The following is a 17,650-nucleotide window of genomic DNA, read 5'->3' as shown; positions in this document are numbered from 1 at the left end:
TTCTTGGAAGAGTGAAAAGTGGACATACTGGGTCAGAAAAAAAGGGGATGATAAAATGAGGTGAGTGGATGACAAGAACAGGTCGACAGAGACAGCATATACCGTAGGTGTGGAGGGGAAGTGGATGACAAGAACAGGTCGACAGAGACAGCATATACCGTAGGTGTGGAGGGGAAGTGGATGACAAGAACAGGTCGACAGACAGCATATACCGTAGGTGTGGAGGGGAAGTGGATGACAAAAACAGGTCGACAGAGACAGCATATACCGTAGGTGTGGAGGGGAAGTGGATGACAAGAACAGGTCGACAGAGACAGCATATACCGTAGGTGTGGAGGGTAAGTGGATGACAAGAACAGGTCGACAGAGACAGCATATACCGTAGGTGTGGAGGGGAAGTGGATGACAAGAACAGGTCGACAGAGACAGCATATACCGTAGGTGTGGAGGGGAAGTGGATGACAAGAACAGGTCGACAGAGACAGCATATACTGTAGGTGTGTGAGAAAAGGGAGTCAGGGGGAGAGAGTGGGAGGGAAGGTAGAGAACCCCTCACTCTACCTTATTGTCCTCCTCTGACTCGAAGGAATCTAAAGTTACTTTCCCAAGGATCTGGTTACCCCTAACAACCTGTTTAAGTTGCCAAAAAACAAGATCCCACCTCCTCCCTCTTCAAGCAAGACTGTGAAGTGGCACATAACACACCTCTCTCTCCCCTAAAATATCTAAGCCCCCAAGATAAAGTCTCCTCAGAAGCACTCAACCTCCCCCTGCACCAACCTCTCCCCTTCAGCCCCTACTATAATTACAATGTCTACCCGGCAACAATAGAGCAGCTGTCATTGGATAAGGCTAATAGTAGGGGACATGTGCCCACAGTCCGAGTCCCAAATGATTTTTGAATTGATTCATTTCTGAAGTTTAGCAAACTCATTTCAGCTTGATGATGGGGAACCAATTTCACAAGGCAATGGCTCTGCATGTGAGTGGGGCTGGTTTTGTTAGGTAGAGAATCTAGATGCCAGTCTGCAGCCTATTACAAGCATAAGCATACCCAAGCCAGAATGCATACACGTATACCCTGGGATATCTACACATAGAACTAGCTACTCATAGAAGGTGCCCATGCATTCCCAACTGGTACATTCTACCACTTTCATCATGTGGCCAGTCTCTGCTTTTAAGTGTTAGGTACCATATTGAGAGTGAGGTCCATGCTTATAGTTCAGTAACATCATCGCCACTTCCTTAATGGATACTGTGCATCTCTGAATGAAAAAGTCATATTGTAACCAGGTTATATTTTATTTGGTGTACATCACCACAAGCCACTGCCTCTAATATGGAGACAGGGAAGGGTCACACAAAGGGCAGGATCCACTCAATAATTCAGCATCCTCAGAAGTGACCCTTCTGCTACATTCTGAGTGGCTGCTGTTGGGGGGAGACTGTAAGCAATGGTAGCTGACAGCGCATGGCATTGCCATTCTTATTGGACTACTAATCACTCATGTTATTAGTAGGATTTTTATTGAACCTTTAACTAGGCAAGTCAGTTAAGAACAAATTCTTATTTACAATGACGACCAAACCCGGATGACGCAGGGCCAATTGTGCGCCGCCCTATAGGACTCCAAATCACGACCAGTTGTGATACAGCTTGGATTCAAACACTGCACTGAGATGCAGTGCCTTATACCTCTGCTCCACTCGGGAGCCCATTTGTCTAGTCAAACATCATGTTGATGTTGTTAAGACCCTGATTGGTCTGAACAGTCATTATGTGGATGTAAGCATGCTGGTGATTGGTCTATTCGGTCAGCATGTCGGCTCCCTCTCCCCCGGTGGCATCTGTCAGGCTGAGGTCCTCCAGCATCTCCATCAGAGAGATCCGAGGGGCGCCCTCGTCATCCGTATCACTCTCCACTGGGATCTTAGACGCATCTGCGATATAAAACAACTTCATCATGAGGCTACAGCTAAAATAGATCAATAGAAAGCTATGGGTGACAATTGAGGAAAACATCCAGATTCTTGCAAGAAGAACTATAAAGACCAGCAGAAAGCTGCGGTCCCACTCACCTCGGAAGATGTTGACGTTCTTTCTCAGGGCTTCGTCCTCCTCCAGGTCCTCTAGGAAGTCCTGGTATTGTCTGAAACAGGAAGAGAGGAGAACAAATAAATCACCGCCAATGTTGTAGACGGACACCTTTCACAACTTACAAAGTCATCACCTGGATATAGAGCATATCCATCCTTCACTTTCTCTCTCCTCATCCTTTCCTGCTTCTACCCCTCTACATTCCTCCTCTCTCATCAGCTCTTCCTCTCCTCCTTACCTCTCATCTTCAGGCGCCATGCCCTCTCTATCTTTGTCCATCTCCTTCAGCTTCCAGTTCCTGCGCTTCACCCTCTTGCTGCGGTTGTAGCTCTTCTTGATTAGCACCTGCAAGTCCACAACAAACATGCCCAAATGGCTTCAATACATGCATTTATTTAGTTTTGTTATGATGTATTCTGTCCTTTGCAGTCATGTGCTGACAGGTATGCAGTTGAGCTGCAGTGAAGTGAACAGTACGTGGTCAGGTGGCCAATTTTCCCATTAAAGAATTGACATTTCAACTCAACGCAGCAAACAAAATCAAACCAATACCACAATGTCCACCAGGGGGCAATGTGATCTTATACAGACAGTACATGGTAAAAGAGGTCTGGGTTTGAGCAGGGTTCTCCAATCTTGAGCTACATACATATATACACATACACACATACACACATACACACACACATACATACATACATACATACATACATATTATATATATTAGTGCCTTGCGAAAGTATTCGGCCCCCTTGAACTTTTTGCCACATTTCAGGCTTCAAACAAAGATATAAAACTGTATTTTTTTGTGAAGAATCAACAACAAGTGGGACACAATCATGAAGTGGAACGACATTTATTGGATATTTCAAACTTTTTTAACAAATCAAAAACTGAAAAATTGGGCGTGCAAAATTATTCAGCACCCTTAAGTTAATACTTTGTAGCGCCACCTTTTGCTGCGATTACAGCTGTAAGTCGCTTGGGGTATGTCTCTATCAGATTTGCACATCGAGAGACTGAATTTTTTTCCCATTCCTCCTTGCAAAACAGCTCGAGCTCAGTGAGGTTGGATGGAGAGCATTTGTGAACAGCAGTTTTCAGTTCTTTCCACAGATTCTCGATTGGATTCAGGTCTGGACTTTGACTTGGCCATTCTAACACCTGGATATGTTTATTTTTGAACCATTCCATTGTAGATTTTGCTTTATGTTTTGGATCATTGTCTTGTTGGAAGACAAATCTCCGTCCCAGTCTCAGGTCTTTTGCAGACTCCATCAGGTTTTCTTCCAGAATGGTCCTGTATTTGGCTCCATCCATCTTCCCATCAATTTTAACCATCTTCCCTGTCCCTGCTGAAGAAAAGCAGGCCCAAACCATGATGCTGCCACCACCATGTTTGACAGTGGGGATGGTGTGTTCAGCTGTGTTGCTTTTACGCCAAACATAACATTTTGCATTGTTGCCAAAAAGTTCAATTTTGGTTTCATCTGACCAGAGCACCTTCTTCCACATGTTTGGTGTGTCTCCCAGGTGGCTTGTGGCAAACTTTAAACGACACTTTTTATGGATATCTTTAAGAAATGGCTTTCTTCTTGCCACTCTTCCATGAAGGACAGATTTGTGCAATATACGACTGATTGTTGTCCTATGGACAGAGTCTCCCACCTCAGCTGTAGATCTCTGCAGTTCATCCAGAGTGATCATGGGCCTCTTGGCTGCATCTCTGATCAGTCTTCTCCTTGTATGAGCTGAAAGTTTAGAGGGACGGCCAGGTCTTGGTAGATTTGCAGTGGTCTGATACTCCTTCCATTTCAATATTATCGCTTGCACAGTGCTCCTTGGGATGTTTAAAGCTTGGGAAATATTTTTGTATCCAAATCCGGCTTTAAACTTCTTCACAACAGTATCTCGGACCTGCCTGGTGTGTTCCTTATTCTTCATGATGCTCTCTGCGCTTTTAACGGACCTCTGAGACTATCACAGTGCAGGTGCATTTATACAGAGACTTGATTACACACAGATGGATTGTATTTATCATCATTAGTCATTTAGGTTAACATTGGATCATTCAGAGATCCTCACTGAACTTCTGGAGAGAGTTTGCTGCACTGAAAGTAAAGGGTCTGAATAATTTTGCACGCCCAATTTTTCCGTTTTTGATTTGTTAAAAAAGTTTGAAATATCCAATAAATGTCGTTCCACTTCATGATTGTGTCCCACTTGTTGTTGATTCTTCAAAAAAAAATACAGTTTTATATCTTTATGTTTGAAGCCTGAAATGTGGCAAAAGGTCGCAAAGTTCAAGGGGGCCGAATACTTTCGCAAGGCACTGTATATAAATATATATAAATATACACCAGGGTCCTTGGTGTACAAGATATCTGTTTTCTGTCAACATACCTGGTCAAATAATGGTTGATAAACAGTATTTGGCATGACAGGCCCCATAAAATTATATTTTATATTTTCCAGAATTGTATTTTTCCTGGTTTTGGATATTTTTTATGTTTTCCACTCTCAATATTACAAATATGTCCATGTTTAAATCACATCCGAACAACATTTATGATGTCTGGAAAAAGTGTGTAATTCCCCTTTAACTGAGCATCAGGCAAGAGTGGAATGTGTCGGTCTAGCGATGTTTCTGCTGATAGGCCTACTGCTGAAGCACATGCCATGGCAGAGTTTGAAAAACAATGGCCACCCAATTCAAACAAATAATCATGATTTATAGTTCTGACAGGTAAGCTTACTTTGAGGTTAACATTTAATAGAGAACGTTTTTGGGGAAGTCTGTCCACCCTACTGCATTAAAATGTGCACAATGTACATTATGTGGGGTTGAACCTCAAACACACAAACCAATTGAAAAAAAAAACGTTATCATTAGCGTCGCTAAATGGCTACATACGGAGTAAGACAAATGCACGTACAAAACACACAGACAGGGGCAACATTGCTGGAAATGAATATGCAGATGTTATATTACTTTAGGCTTTTTAAGCCAATAGTGGCTAACCAGGGGTGGGAAAATGGCAATGTGACTGATTGAATAGTAGCTGGGAGCTTTATGTTTATGACAGTTTGTGATGGAAAACTGAATGTACTTTCAGAATTGATTGGCAGCTACTCATATGTGGGCTGCGAGCTACAGTCTACCTGTTGGAGATCCCTGTTTTGAAGGATACATGAGTGTGTCCACACAGTAGTATGTACTGGTTCTTACCACGTCAGGAATATGACTCGGGTTCATCTTGTTCAGAAACTCATCATTAACGTTGGAATTGGCAAAGTCAAAGCTAGAGTGAAACAAAAGTGAAATCATATTTTCTCTAACTTCACAATCAAAAGAGTAAGGTATTGTTTTGATTCTCTTATACAGCAAGAAGTTAGATGAACATTTAAGAGTTTAGTAGCTGTATAGCAGCCCATGACAGTCACCTACCCCTGAACCAGGTCTCCTATGTTGAGCAGGTGGCCCAGGTGGGTGCGACAGTGGTACTGCTGAGCCGTGTCCATCTCTGAGGTCTTCTGCACCCACACCTCAGCCAGGGTGTGCTGGAAACACACAAATCAGAACACATACACACAAGATTTACACTAGCACCACCATTACTTCTATTTCTTTACACTAAACGGATGAAGGGTGTTTCGTTGTCCAACACCCTTAGATGGGGGAGGGGACATTATCGTACCGTAGCAAACCCATTTCCTGTTTCATTTTACAGAAACACTTCCATTTATTGTGGAGGGTTTCTCTCTTATCTGATGTGCTGCTTCAGGAATAATGTAATGGTTACCCATTGACATTTCTTCCAAGAAAAGAGAAATGATCCCCATAACTCAATCTGTTTCAAAACACTGTCATTAAAGCCACAAACACATCAAAGCCCCGCAGTCAAGTGGGAAGTTGCACGCATGAATACACACAGTGGTGTAAAGTACTTGAGTAAAAATACTTTAAAGTACTAATTAAGTCGCCTTTTGGGGTATCTGTACTTTACTATTTAAATTTTTGACAACATTTACTTCACTACATTCCTAAAGAAAATAGTATACTTTTTACTCTATACATTTTCCCTGACACCGAAAAATACTCATTACCTGTTTTGAATGCTTAGTACAGGAAAATGGTCCAATTCACACACTAATCTAGAGAACATCCCTGGTCATCCCTACTGCCTCTGATTTGGCAGAATAACTAAACACAAATGCATCTTTTGTAAATAATGTGTTGGAGTGTGCCCCTGGCTATCCGTACATTTTGAAAACAAGAAAATGGTGCTGTCTGCTTTGCTTAATATAAGGGATTTTAAGTGATTTATACTTTTGATAATTAAGGATACTAAAAACCAAATACTTTTAGACTTTTACTCAAGTAGTATTTTACTGGCTGACTTTCACTTGAGTAAATTTCTATTGAGGTATCTATACTTTTATTAAAGTATGAGAATTGGTGGGCCTCCTGAGTAGCGGAATGGTCTAAAGGCACTGCATCGCAGTGCTAGCTGTGCTAATAGAGAACCTGGTTCGAGTCCAGGCTCTGTCGCAGCCGGCCGCGACCGGGAGACCCATGGGGCGGCACACAATTGGCCCAGCGTCATCTGGGTTAGGGGAGGGTTTGGCTGGCAGGGATGTTCCTGTCCCAACGCGCAGTAGCGACGGGACAGCCCAATTCTAAATCACTGGCCATTTCCCTCAGAACTCCTACCTTATTGGACCTTATGCCTGCTCCCGCCCCCAGCTTCTGGTTCCTGATGATGTCAGTATCCATGACGATGAACTCCTCCAGTTGCCGTGGGCTAACGAGGCTGTTGAAGGGGTTGCGCCAGTATGTGCCCCCATCCACCTCAGCGACTGAGAGAAATAGAATTAGATGTTTATCTCTATGGACAGTCCAGAGTTTCAATTTTCACTGCTCAAAACCCCAAAATTTCTTACACATGCTTGTGTGCACACGCAAGATAAATTGATTTATTTGAACTTCACTCCCTCTTGCAGTCGAGTGATTTGGCTCGCATGGATCATTGTTCTGCCCAGAGGCTGGGGTTGAGACTGGAGCAAAAATATCCTTTCTTTGAACACTAATTAAAAACATGTGCCCTGCCTTTCGAAATATTCAAATTAAACAGAGGGATTTTTATTTTTTTACACACACAGCACACAGGCAGTAGTGACAGCAAATGAGTGTGTGTGTCATGTGTGGAATGCCCTGATTAGACAGAGGGAAGCTGTGGAGAGTGAAGGGAGGGTGATGAGCATGTGGTGAACAGACACACTGTAAACGATACTGGGTTCAGTTCAGTACAAAAGACTTAAATCAAGTGGAATATAATCACATTCCATCAGTCTAATCAAAAACTGATGCTAAACATTTGGAACAGATGGTAAACTGTTGATGCTTTACCACACAAGCACAAACTCATGCACACACTCTCATCCAATCGCCTTGAAACATTGACTTGTCAACACATCAGCAATACATCAATCAAAGAAGCAAAGCATATCTGTAAAATACATTTTTCAGTAGTCATAAAATCATGTGTTGAAACAGCCTCTGTCCCCTGGCAGCTAGGGGCCAACAGTAGAGGTGGTGCTGGTGTGTACTGTACTCACTTTACAGGGTGTTGGGGTCAATGAGGTGGATGGTGCTGGTGTTTACTGTACTCACTCTGCAGGGTGTTGGGGTCAATGAGGTGGATGGTGTGTACTGTACTCCCTCTGCAGGTTGTTGGGGTCAATGAGGTGGATGGTGTTTACTGTACTCCCTCTGCAGGTTGTTGGGGTCAATGAGGTGAATGGTGTTTACTGTACTCCCTCTGCAGGTTGTTGGGGTCAATGAGGTGGATGGTGCTGGTGTTTACTGTACTCACTTTACAGGGTGTTGGGGTCAATGAGGTGGATGATGCTGGTGTTTACTGTACTCACTCTGCAGGGTGTTGGGGTCAATGAGGTGGATGGTGTGTACTGTACTCACTCTGCAGGGTGTTGGGGTCAATGAGGTGGATGGTGTTTACTGTACTCCCTCTGCAGGTTGTTGGGGTCAATGAGGTGGATGGTGTTTACTGTACTCCCTCTGCAGGTTGTTGGGGTCAATGAGGTGGATGGTGCTGGTGTTTACTGTACTCACTTTACAGGGTGTTGGGGTCAATGAGGTGGATGGTGTTTACTGTACTCCCTCTGCAGGTTGTTGGGGTCAATGAGGTGGATGGTGCTGGTGTTTACTGTACTCACTCTGCAGGGTGTTGGGGTCAATGAGGTGGATGGTGCTGGTGACTCGGGCGCACACACACACCTGGCCCATGTTCCCCAGGCTCTGAGCCAGACGCGGCGACAGACACACCACGTTGTCCTGGGCAATGAGATGAAACATACCAGGGGTCAGACTGAGGTCAGGTCAGAGGGAACTTTGAAACCTCTTCCCAATGCCAACCTTCCCACCGGATTATTCCCCAGAGAAACCCACAGTAAACTGTAGTACAGCAGAGATTAACATTCAACTCTGGAATAGGCTACACCTTCATGAACAATCTGAATAACAGAGGCTGTCATTGCCAGTTTGGTTATACAAGGGGTCGGCTATGTTCTCTTTGTTTCATCAGCGTGATTACAATTTGTCTCACAATGCAAAAGAAAATAAGATGCTGATTAGGAACGCATTTCATTGATCTTGAAAATGTTAAGTCATTCAGTCATTGGATAGAAATGCATAAAAACACATGGATAGAATTGGATATTAACTAAAATCACTCTTCACATGTATGGTCAGAAGCCAAGCATCGATACGTGTGTACTCAGTCTACATGTTAGAACCTATGAGTAGATGAATCTACTACATGAATCCAACAGAAGAGCATTGACAAGAAACCTTCACTCAACAAAAGCGTTTGCTTAAAGACTTGCGTAAAGACTTACACACCCAGATTGATTCAAATTTAGTTTCCATTGGACAGTTCAAAATCATCTTTTAAAACATTACAGTTCTATCCAAGGGAAGCTGTGTCTGTTATGATAAGAACGGGGAATCTGTATAGGTCTGCCCTGGCCTGTTTGGACCTGAGCATTTGAGTAAAGGTGCACTCTGTTCACCTATTCAACTAAATGTTCAGCCCCTTGAGATACATGTAGAGCATTTGACCTTCAATATTTTTGAGGAAAATGCTATATACCTTGCAAACAGGAACAATCTCAATGGAGTAGGTGCTCTTGTAGTTGAATGTGTTTGAGTGGATGTCGTGGGAGATGAGGCGCTGGGAGGTCTTGGACCTAAACAAGACAGGGTGACAAAGAAACCATAAAGAACACTACAAGAATATATCTTGTCAGAGAGAAAATAAGCAACACTCTCGAGCATCTCCATGCAAAGCTAAAAATAAATATTGAAAAAAATGATTTACAGTACCAGTCGAAAGTTTGGACACCTACTCATTCAAGGGTTTTTCTTTATTTTTACTATTTTCTACATGGTAGAATAATAGTGAAGACATCAAAACTATGAAATAACACACATGGAATAATGTTGCAATCAAAAGAGTTTTGAACAAATCAAAATATATTTTAGGTTCTTCAAAGTAGCCACCCTTTGTGCAATGCTGTCATCAAGGCACTCTCGGGATTCTCTCAACCAGCTTCATGAGGAATGCTTTTCCAACAGTCCTGAAGGAGTTCCCACATATGCTGAGCACTTGTTGGCTGATTTTCCTTCACTCTGCAGTCAGTGCAACTCATCCCAAACAATCTAAATTGGGTGGAGGCCAGGTCATCTGACGCAGCACTCCACCACTCACTCTCGTTCTTGGTAAAATAGCCTTTACACAGCCTGGAGGTGTGTTGAGTCATTGTCCTATTGAAAAATAAATTATAGTCCCACTAAGCACAAACCAGATGGGATGGCGTATCACTGCAGAATGCTGTGATAGCCATGCTGGTTAAGTGTGCCTTGAATTCTAAATAAACTGACACTGTCACCACACCATCTCCTCCTCAATGCTTCACTGTGGGAACCACACATGCGGAGATCATCTGTTCACCTACTCCGCATCTCACAAAGACAGGGCGGTTGGGATCAAAAATCTCAAATTTGTACTCCAGACCAAAGGACAGCTTTCCACCGGTCTAATGTCCATTGCTCGTGTCTCTTGGCCCAAGCAAGTCTGTTCTTCTTATTGGTGTCCTTTAGCAGTGGTTTCTTTGCAACAATTCAACCATGAAGGCCTGATTCACACAGTCTCCTCTGAATAGTTGATGTTCAGATGTGTCTGTTACTTGAACTCTGTGAAGCAGTTTTTTGATCTGCAATCTGAGGTGCAGTTAACTAATTAACTTATCCTCTGCATCAGAAGTCTGGGTCTTCCTTTCCTGTGGCGGTCCTCATGAGAGACAGTTTCATCATAGCGCTTGATGGTTTTTGCGACAGCACTTGAAGAAACTTTCAAAGTTCTTGACATTTCCCGCATTGACTGACCTTCATGTCACAAATTAACAAGGCACACCTGTTAATTGAAATGCATTTGAGGTGACTACACCTCATGAAGCTGGTTGTGAGAATGCCAAGTGTGTGCAAAGCTGTTATCAAGGTAAAGGGTGGCTACTTTGAAGAATCTTAAATATATTTTGATTTGTTTATTACTTTTTTGATTACTACATGATATGTTATTTCATAGTTGATGTCTTCACTATCATTCTACAATATAGAACAGTAAAAATAAAGAAAAACCCTGGAATGAGTAGGTGTGTCCAAACATAAGTCTATAGACATTGAATAATCATAGCACTAGCCACACAGACTGCACTTACTGTGGTTAGTGCAGTCTAGTTCATCACTGTTCAATTCAACATTAACATGTCTCAACACCAAATGAACATTGCATGGGCATTATACAATAACCATGAAGGCGCCATCCGGAGTAAGATGATGTTACCCCCTAGACACTGACCTCAGGTCAGACAGTTCTGTCACTACAGGGCAACCTCTAAACGTAGTGGAGGGACTCTGGTGAACTGGTTCCTACCTGCAGGGGACTGTGCACTGGAGGAAATCCACCATCTTCTGAGCATGCTGCTTGGTGGCATAGTAGAAATCAATACCCTCTGAGAGAGGAGAAAGATTAAAAACCAATCAGTCTTCAATTGATAGATCAATCACAGGCACACACACCACACGTAACCGCCGTCATCACCATTCCAACACTTAACACGCCAGCCTCAGTAATATAGCCCAGATGGGCACCGCGGGGGGAAATATGGCCACCACATGTTGAAACCTCAAGGCTTTTAACTCAGGCTAGAGGGAGGTCATTTATATTGAACTGTCAAAGGGCAGCTTTTCCCTTACAATCTGGTCCAACCACACTGGGTGCTGTTTCTGAAATATCTCTCACTACACAGTGTGTGTGACTGAAAATAGGACTGAGTCCAAAGCATTGTTGGCATGGTAAATGGAATGCTCAGTACTATGATCCTACCACAGTGATTATAAACACATGGCCATGTCGTTCTAAAGCCCAGGATAGGAAAGCTTTTAGAAAATCATCAATATCAATGGTCTGGTGTCTCTTCCTGGATGAAACCCCACTTTAGAGCAGTATATTGTATCCCAAACCCACCATGGATCTCCTTGATGTTGAGTGCGTTCTGATGGAGTTTGTGCTTGAGAATCAGCTGCTCCAGGTAGTAGAAGGTCTTTTTGTGAGAAGTCTAAAAAGGACCAGCCCAATATTAGGTTACCAACACAACATGTTAAAAATGATTGTTGTGGTGAGCAACATGAATAATATAATTCTAATCATCAGTGGTACCTTCTGTCTGACTTGCACCACAGAGTTCCAGAAGTCCTTGGCCTCGACACGGTGGCAGTCGTCACACATCTGGCCCTGGATGACAAACTCCACCACAAACACCTGCTGCAGGATGGCTCCGTTCATCACCTGGACAGGACAGGCCAAACTACCATCAACCACTATTCTCTTATATGACCGACTAATGCGACACACCAGGTAAACACTTGTTTGTTTAAAAAAAATACAGAACTAGGCTAGAAAGCTGTGACCCACCAGCGGATCATTACCCACCCATCATTTGGGAAACACTGATGTGTCAGACTTTATTCATCAGGGTTTTGTGCTGCTATTTCTGGTGACTAAAGGGTATCTAGATACAAGATCACTGGTCACACAAAACCTCCCACACTCCAGGCTAAGGCCTGGGCCCTGAGGAGCTCAGATTCCTCTGAAAGGTCATGAAGTGAAGATGACAGCCACTGGTTAATCTTCACCCAATCACTGTGCTCTGAAGTCAGCCCTTTACCCCTTTACTGTCACCTGGATTAAATAATGACAACATGGAAGTCAGTGGTGGGACACGTCCACCTAATCAGGTTCCTAATCCACACTAATCTATTCTATTAAATATCACACACTGACGCCTCTTATTTCTCCTCTCACCTCTTTCTGTATGGTCACCTTTAACTTGATCCGCTTGGAGTGGGGTTCCGTCCACAGGAATCCAGCATCGATCAGACGCACCTGGATTGGGAGGTCACGAGTTTCTGAGGTGAATGGCTACAGCCCTGTTGAAAATGTTGAACAAGTGTATGTTTGAATGTAAATAGAGCAGAGTAGGGAAGGGATACTCACTTTGGTCATGTTGCCCTTCAGTTTTTTAAGGCAGAGGGCGAGCAGTTCCCTGGACTCCAGAGCACACTGCACCCAGGAGGCTGGAGGCTGCAAGTACCTGCATGGAAGAGAAAGAGGCGCAATCAATCCATCTGAACTAATGTTGGAGCCTTGCTAAGATCCCACAGTTTACTGACTAATGAACCTTGGGCAGTAAGAGCACAAGACTGGGATTTAAACGTCTTAGCTGTGGCACTAAATTTGACAGGCTTGTGATGGTGGTCTGGGCAGTACCGTTCACACTGCTTGCAGAAGTGCAGATTGACTTGCTTGGGGATTCCCTCGGAGATGTCCACTGTGGTCCGGAGGCAAGACACACACATGTTGGCTGGGTTTGGGGGGATGGGGATGCCACAGGTGCAGCACAGGCTAAGGAGAGAAACCATTCCTTGATTAGTACTGTGTACCAGCTGATACCTTTGAAAAGGTTAAGAATCTACACCTTCACACTGAAGGTAAAGGACAATTATTTGTAGCATTTAGGAGGCTGAACATATATTCTACTTACATGTTCCCCTGACTGCTTGTAGCAGGAGCTTGCATGTACTCCATTATAAATGGTGTGGGTGTTGTAGTGAGATCTAGAAAAATGACAGATCAGATTGATGTTATGAATCAGATAAATATTTACTTTTTAGGTGATATACAAAAACGTAATGCTATTAGCATACAACACATCCACATGGGTAATGTGTATTGATTATGGTCAATACATGGTAGCCAGCTAACGTTATCTAGTGCACTAACTTCACTGGTAAAGATGTTTACCCATACGACACTTAGCCAGACTTAGCTACAATTCTATGATATCGCTCAGGTAGTTAACCATTTATCACAATGTCACAACTCATCTGACAAAGCACCTTTTGCTGCCAGTTGTCGTTAGCTATGTATACAATTGGATTAACTTCACCAAACAGTAACCGTTAGATAGAAAAGGGCAGATTTAAAAGGCCGGTAACTTTACTTGCTAGCCAGCATTAGCCTAGCTAACAGGGAACAGCTTTCCTTCTGACTAATTTGCGATGGTCGTGACAGTTTTGTCATTACATAGGAGGCACCGTGTTAAAAGGTTTCGGGGGGGCTTCGTGCCATTTAATGAGACAACTGATAAACAACACGTACTTGCAGAATGTTTTTCCAAGCCACGTTGCGGACCTCCACGTTTCACCACCACAAACTGGAAAGGAGGAGCAGGGTGATGACGACACACCACTTTCTGGTGAGAAAAGGACCCAGTCCCCTCTCGTTTGCCTGAGTGCAGTAGCTTCAGAAACCATTCAAATTAAATACAGACAGAATAAACTACACTACCGGTATGATTGACACATTTTGATATACATTGGACAAGAACGCAATACGTATTTTAAAAAATATATAAAGTCAATAAATTTACCCAAAGAAGATCGATTTATCGAACCAAAGGCATTATCAATATCTATACCTTCCTCCTCTATCTTTCTTCATCGCCAATATTAAAAACAACAACAAACACAGTAGAATTTTACAAAGTACCTTATCCATAGAGTTTCTAAACCTTTGCCTTATCTGTTTTATAACCGAACTGGGGTCATGTCTAGATACAGTTTTTGTCCAATTGACGTCAAAGTCGATTTTTTTTTCGTGCATTTTAGTTTACGCTAACTCTTTTCCTGACCTTAACCCAATTCTCCCAAAACCTGTTAGGTTCATTCTCATAACCTACTGCGTAAATTCTCCTAACATGCTTCGACCGAAAAGTCAATTTTCACCACAGCTCTATCCCTTAGTAGACAAACCCCTGGTCTGATCCTCGGGGCTTGCCGTAACAAATATAAACAGGTGGGCTCAGATTTTAAAAATCCGCTGTGGGGGGTGCGTGCATCCGTCAATAAATTACGTAGGTCAAAAACGAATTTACCCAAATTCTAGAAATGGTCTATTCAGCCAGTATAAAGTTGCAAATGACATTTAGTTTGCCACTCCAGAAATATGATGTATGTTATCCTAAACAAGGTTGAATGGTGCACACCTCACGTGCTCCAATTGGTTCGGTCCTGAAAAGGAACACTTCCTCGGCTTCAAATTGAGTGCACTATTTACAACTCAATCGCAACCTCGCTGCCAAAGGTTGAGGGAGCATGCAGTTTGTTTTCAAGTCAGCGTTAAACGAGGTACTTCAAAGTGGGGTCTCTCCTATTGAGGTTTAATATAGCTACCATTCTCCTCCTTGCAACGGTTGTGATTCACTGCCTCATATGGACAAGGGACAATCGCTGGTTCATGGGGCTTTATGCTAGAGTGAGCCAGCCAAGGCAGAGTCTTACACCCCGCAGTGTCTAACGTTACGGATTCTCCAATACATCAAGCCGCATTGCTACATTGAGCTATCAGTGTTGGTTTGAATTAATTCAGCTTTTCACACCAGATGTGCTGTAGACTACGTTTGAATTTGGTTTCGCTGATTATTTACTCTAGCGTCGATAATAATGGACTGAAAGTTGCGGGTAAACAATAACAACCTGCAGTGATTTCTTGTTTGTATAAATGATAGAGGATACGATGACACTGTTGTCTCTTTTGGGTCGGATCATGCGTTATTTTCTGCTCAGACCAGAGACCTTGTTCCTCCTATGCATAAGCCTGGCTCTGTGGAGTTACTTCTTCCACACTGACGAGGTGAAAACCATCGTTAAGTCCAGCCGGGATGCTGTCAAAATGGTCAAGGGGAAAGTGGCGGAGATTATGCAGAATGACAAATTCGGTGGTCTCGACGTTCTGGACGCAGAGTTCTCCAAAACCTGGGAGTTCAAGAGCAACAATGTGGCGGTGTACTCCATCCAAGGCCGGAGAGATCACATGGAAGACCGCTTCGAGGTCGTCACTGACATCGTGAACAAGAGTCACCCTTCTATATTTGGGATATTTGATGGACATGGGGGAGAGGTAAGACAAATGGGCTAATATATTTCATTTGTTGAGAGGCTATAATTGTTTTGGTTTGGTCAACACTTGCACATGCACGTGCTATGCATCAAATGAATCCCTCTCCACAGGGACATGCAGAAGGCACTTTAGCACTTTACTTTGTGAAGTTGTGCCAAACATAAGAGACCATCATTCATGGTCTTACACGTTTAAAATACTTATAGACATAACAAGATTGTGTAGTATGCTGCAGGTAAAGTCTAAACGGATTGTACAAGAGAGCTGATCATTTCCAACCCCAGTGAGAGGTGCTTTCAGATATGGGTCATATTCTGGTCTGAATACAGTAAATCACTGGTGTCCTGTGCATGACCATAACTTGTCATCTGATACCCATGCACCTGTCACCCTCTCCATGTTCTGGTCACAGACAATTCCCTGGCAGCTGTAGGTCTTTGACTCCATGACAAGCATTGAGTGGCACAGATCGAGCAGCTTGTCTCACAGAAATAAACTTCCTACTTTCATCAGCCAGATGTCCCTATAGAGGGGCAAAGTGTGTGTGTGTGTGTTAGAGTGTAATAGTCAGTCAATGTATTGATCATACTCCATGCAAAAGATAGAAAGTGGTATACTGGTCTTGTTACTTCTCGACCTGACCAGAAGTGAAAATGTGTGTATTTTTTTAAAAATATATATATATTTTTTGGGGGGGTTTATCTCCATCGTTGGCAGGGTAACAACACTGATTGATCGTGATGGCCAGGCCTGCCTGAACAGCGACCTTGTCTCCGTGGGCTGCAGCTGTGGCCACGCGGGCCTGACAGCCCAGTATTGACTGATGCCATGGAGCTACGTGAAGAAACTCACTGGCAAATTCTTTCTGACAAGGTGCCCCTCTCTCTCCCCCCCCCTCACACCGCCTCTCTCCCAGACCCAGTCTATGGGCTGCCAGTTTTTTTTCTAAGCAGCTCTACTGCTCAGGCCTGCTCTAGTCTGTTTAATACAGAAGTTGACTATTCTGGCCTGACCCAGGCTGAAAGATAACATTCTAAAAAAAGACAGCGATGGAGGATAACCATTATTTTCAGGGTAGATTAAACTGTGGGCTCTAGTGCTGCAGCTCACTGCTTCCCTTTGATCAAAACTAGCCATTTGTCTGGTTGTCCCTGCAGCATGTTTGAGTTTGGGCCTTCATTTGTCCTTCCCTAGATTCCTTCTAGAGGATGGTAAACCAAGCTATAAAAGCCATCCTCTGCTCTGTGAGGGAGAGCAGAGAAAGAGGGTGTTCACTTCAGATTTGCTCATGTAGGCGAGGGGATTTTTTGCCCCCCTCGCTTTGGCCTTGGGTGACAATTTTGTGTGTTTTTATTCCTTCACTCTCTATTGAAGTGTGTGGAACTGTTGCCAGACACCAGCTTTTCAAATGGTTCTGCTGCTACAGTATGTCATTGTTTATGTATTCCTGGCCGGGGGCGGTGCGTCAGCAGAGAGCTGCAGTGTAGACCAGGCCTGGAGGAGGACTCAGCCTATTGGTTAGTTCCCTCTACCTCTCTAAACAGGTCAATGATTTGTCGATCTTTTGGGCCAGATAGCCTCTCTCTCACTCTCACTCTCTCAAAACGAAGTTGACATGATTCGCCAAGCCCTAGTGGCAGGAGAGGGGTTGAAGGCTGAGGTAGGATTGTGGGAGGTGGGTGAGCGGGTTGGTAGCCAGAGTTACCAGCCAGAACACCTTGTCCTAGCTCTGACACAGGCCTGGAACGAACCGATTTACCCACAGAAAGATACATCGCTTCTCGGAGAAGAATAGTAAGCTAGACACACACGACATGCAATACCTTACAAGGATACCTTGCAAAGAATGAACATGTCTTTCCTTAATTGCTGGTTATTTGGTATGCATGCATGTGGATGTGTCTGGAGATGGCAATTAATGATGTTTAAGTAATCTATCCATTCCAGG

At 43.5% G+C, this 17,650-nt stretch overlaps 2 protein-coding genes across 6 annotated transcripts in view; one reads left to right on the top strand and one right to left on the bottom strand.

Annotated features, from left to right (window-relative positions):
* Positions 1-1,286: 1,286 nt before the first annotated feature.
* On the bottom strand, positions 1,287-14,624 carry LOC110503792 (60S ribosomal export protein NMD3). 5 transcript variants are annotated; one of them, XM_021582330.3, is made up of 17 exons: positions 14,483-14,624; positions 13,903-14,044; positions 13,286-13,358; positions 13,012-13,146; positions 12,739-12,835; positions 12,547-12,627; positions 11,902-12,030; positions 11,710-11,800; positions 11,116-11,194; positions 9,274-9,370; positions 8,339-8,456; positions 6,816-6,961; positions 5,550-5,662; positions 5,331-5,403; positions 2,340-2,446; positions 2,083-2,153; positions 1,287-1,944 (listed from the first exon to the last, which is right to left on the bottom strand). In XM_021582330.3, exons 3-17 carry the CDS (start codon positions 13,327-13,329, stop codon positions 1,811-1,813), a joined length of 1,515 nt encoding a protein of 504 aa, XP_021438005.3. In that variant the 5' UTR covers positions 13,330-13,358; positions 13,903-14,044; positions 14,483-14,624; the 3' UTR covers positions 1,287-1,810. The 5 variants fall into 5 exon arrangements, with proteins under 5 accessions (XP_021438005.3, XP_021438002.3, XP_021438003.3 ...); XM_021582327.3 differs by having other exon boundaries at positions 14,293-14,586; XM_021582328.3 differs by having other exon boundaries at positions 13,903-13,957; positions 14,293-14,586.
* Positions 14,572-17,650, top strand: part of LOC110503795 (protein phosphatase 1L) — a 51,798-nt gene continuing 48,719 nt past the window's right edge. Inside the window, exon 1 of the mRNA XM_021582333.3 lies at positions 14,572-15,702. Coding sequence (XP_021438008.1) covers positions 15,304-15,702 — 399 coding nt within the window. The 5' untranslated portion in view covers positions 14,572-15,303. The remainder of the gene's footprint in view (positions 15,703-17,650) is intronic.

This window comes from Oncorhynchus mykiss, chromosome 24, assembly GCF_057628025.1.
Source record: "Oncorhynchus mykiss isolate SJ-2025 chromosome 24, ASM5762802v1, whole genome shotgun sequence".
Classification (NCBI taxonomy): Eukaryota; Metazoa; Chordata; class Actinopteri; order Salmoniformes; family Salmonidae; genus Oncorhynchus; species Oncorhynchus mykiss.
The sequence above is the reverse complement of the archived record's forward strand: the minus strand, read 5'-3'. Positions and strand labels throughout refer to the sequence as shown.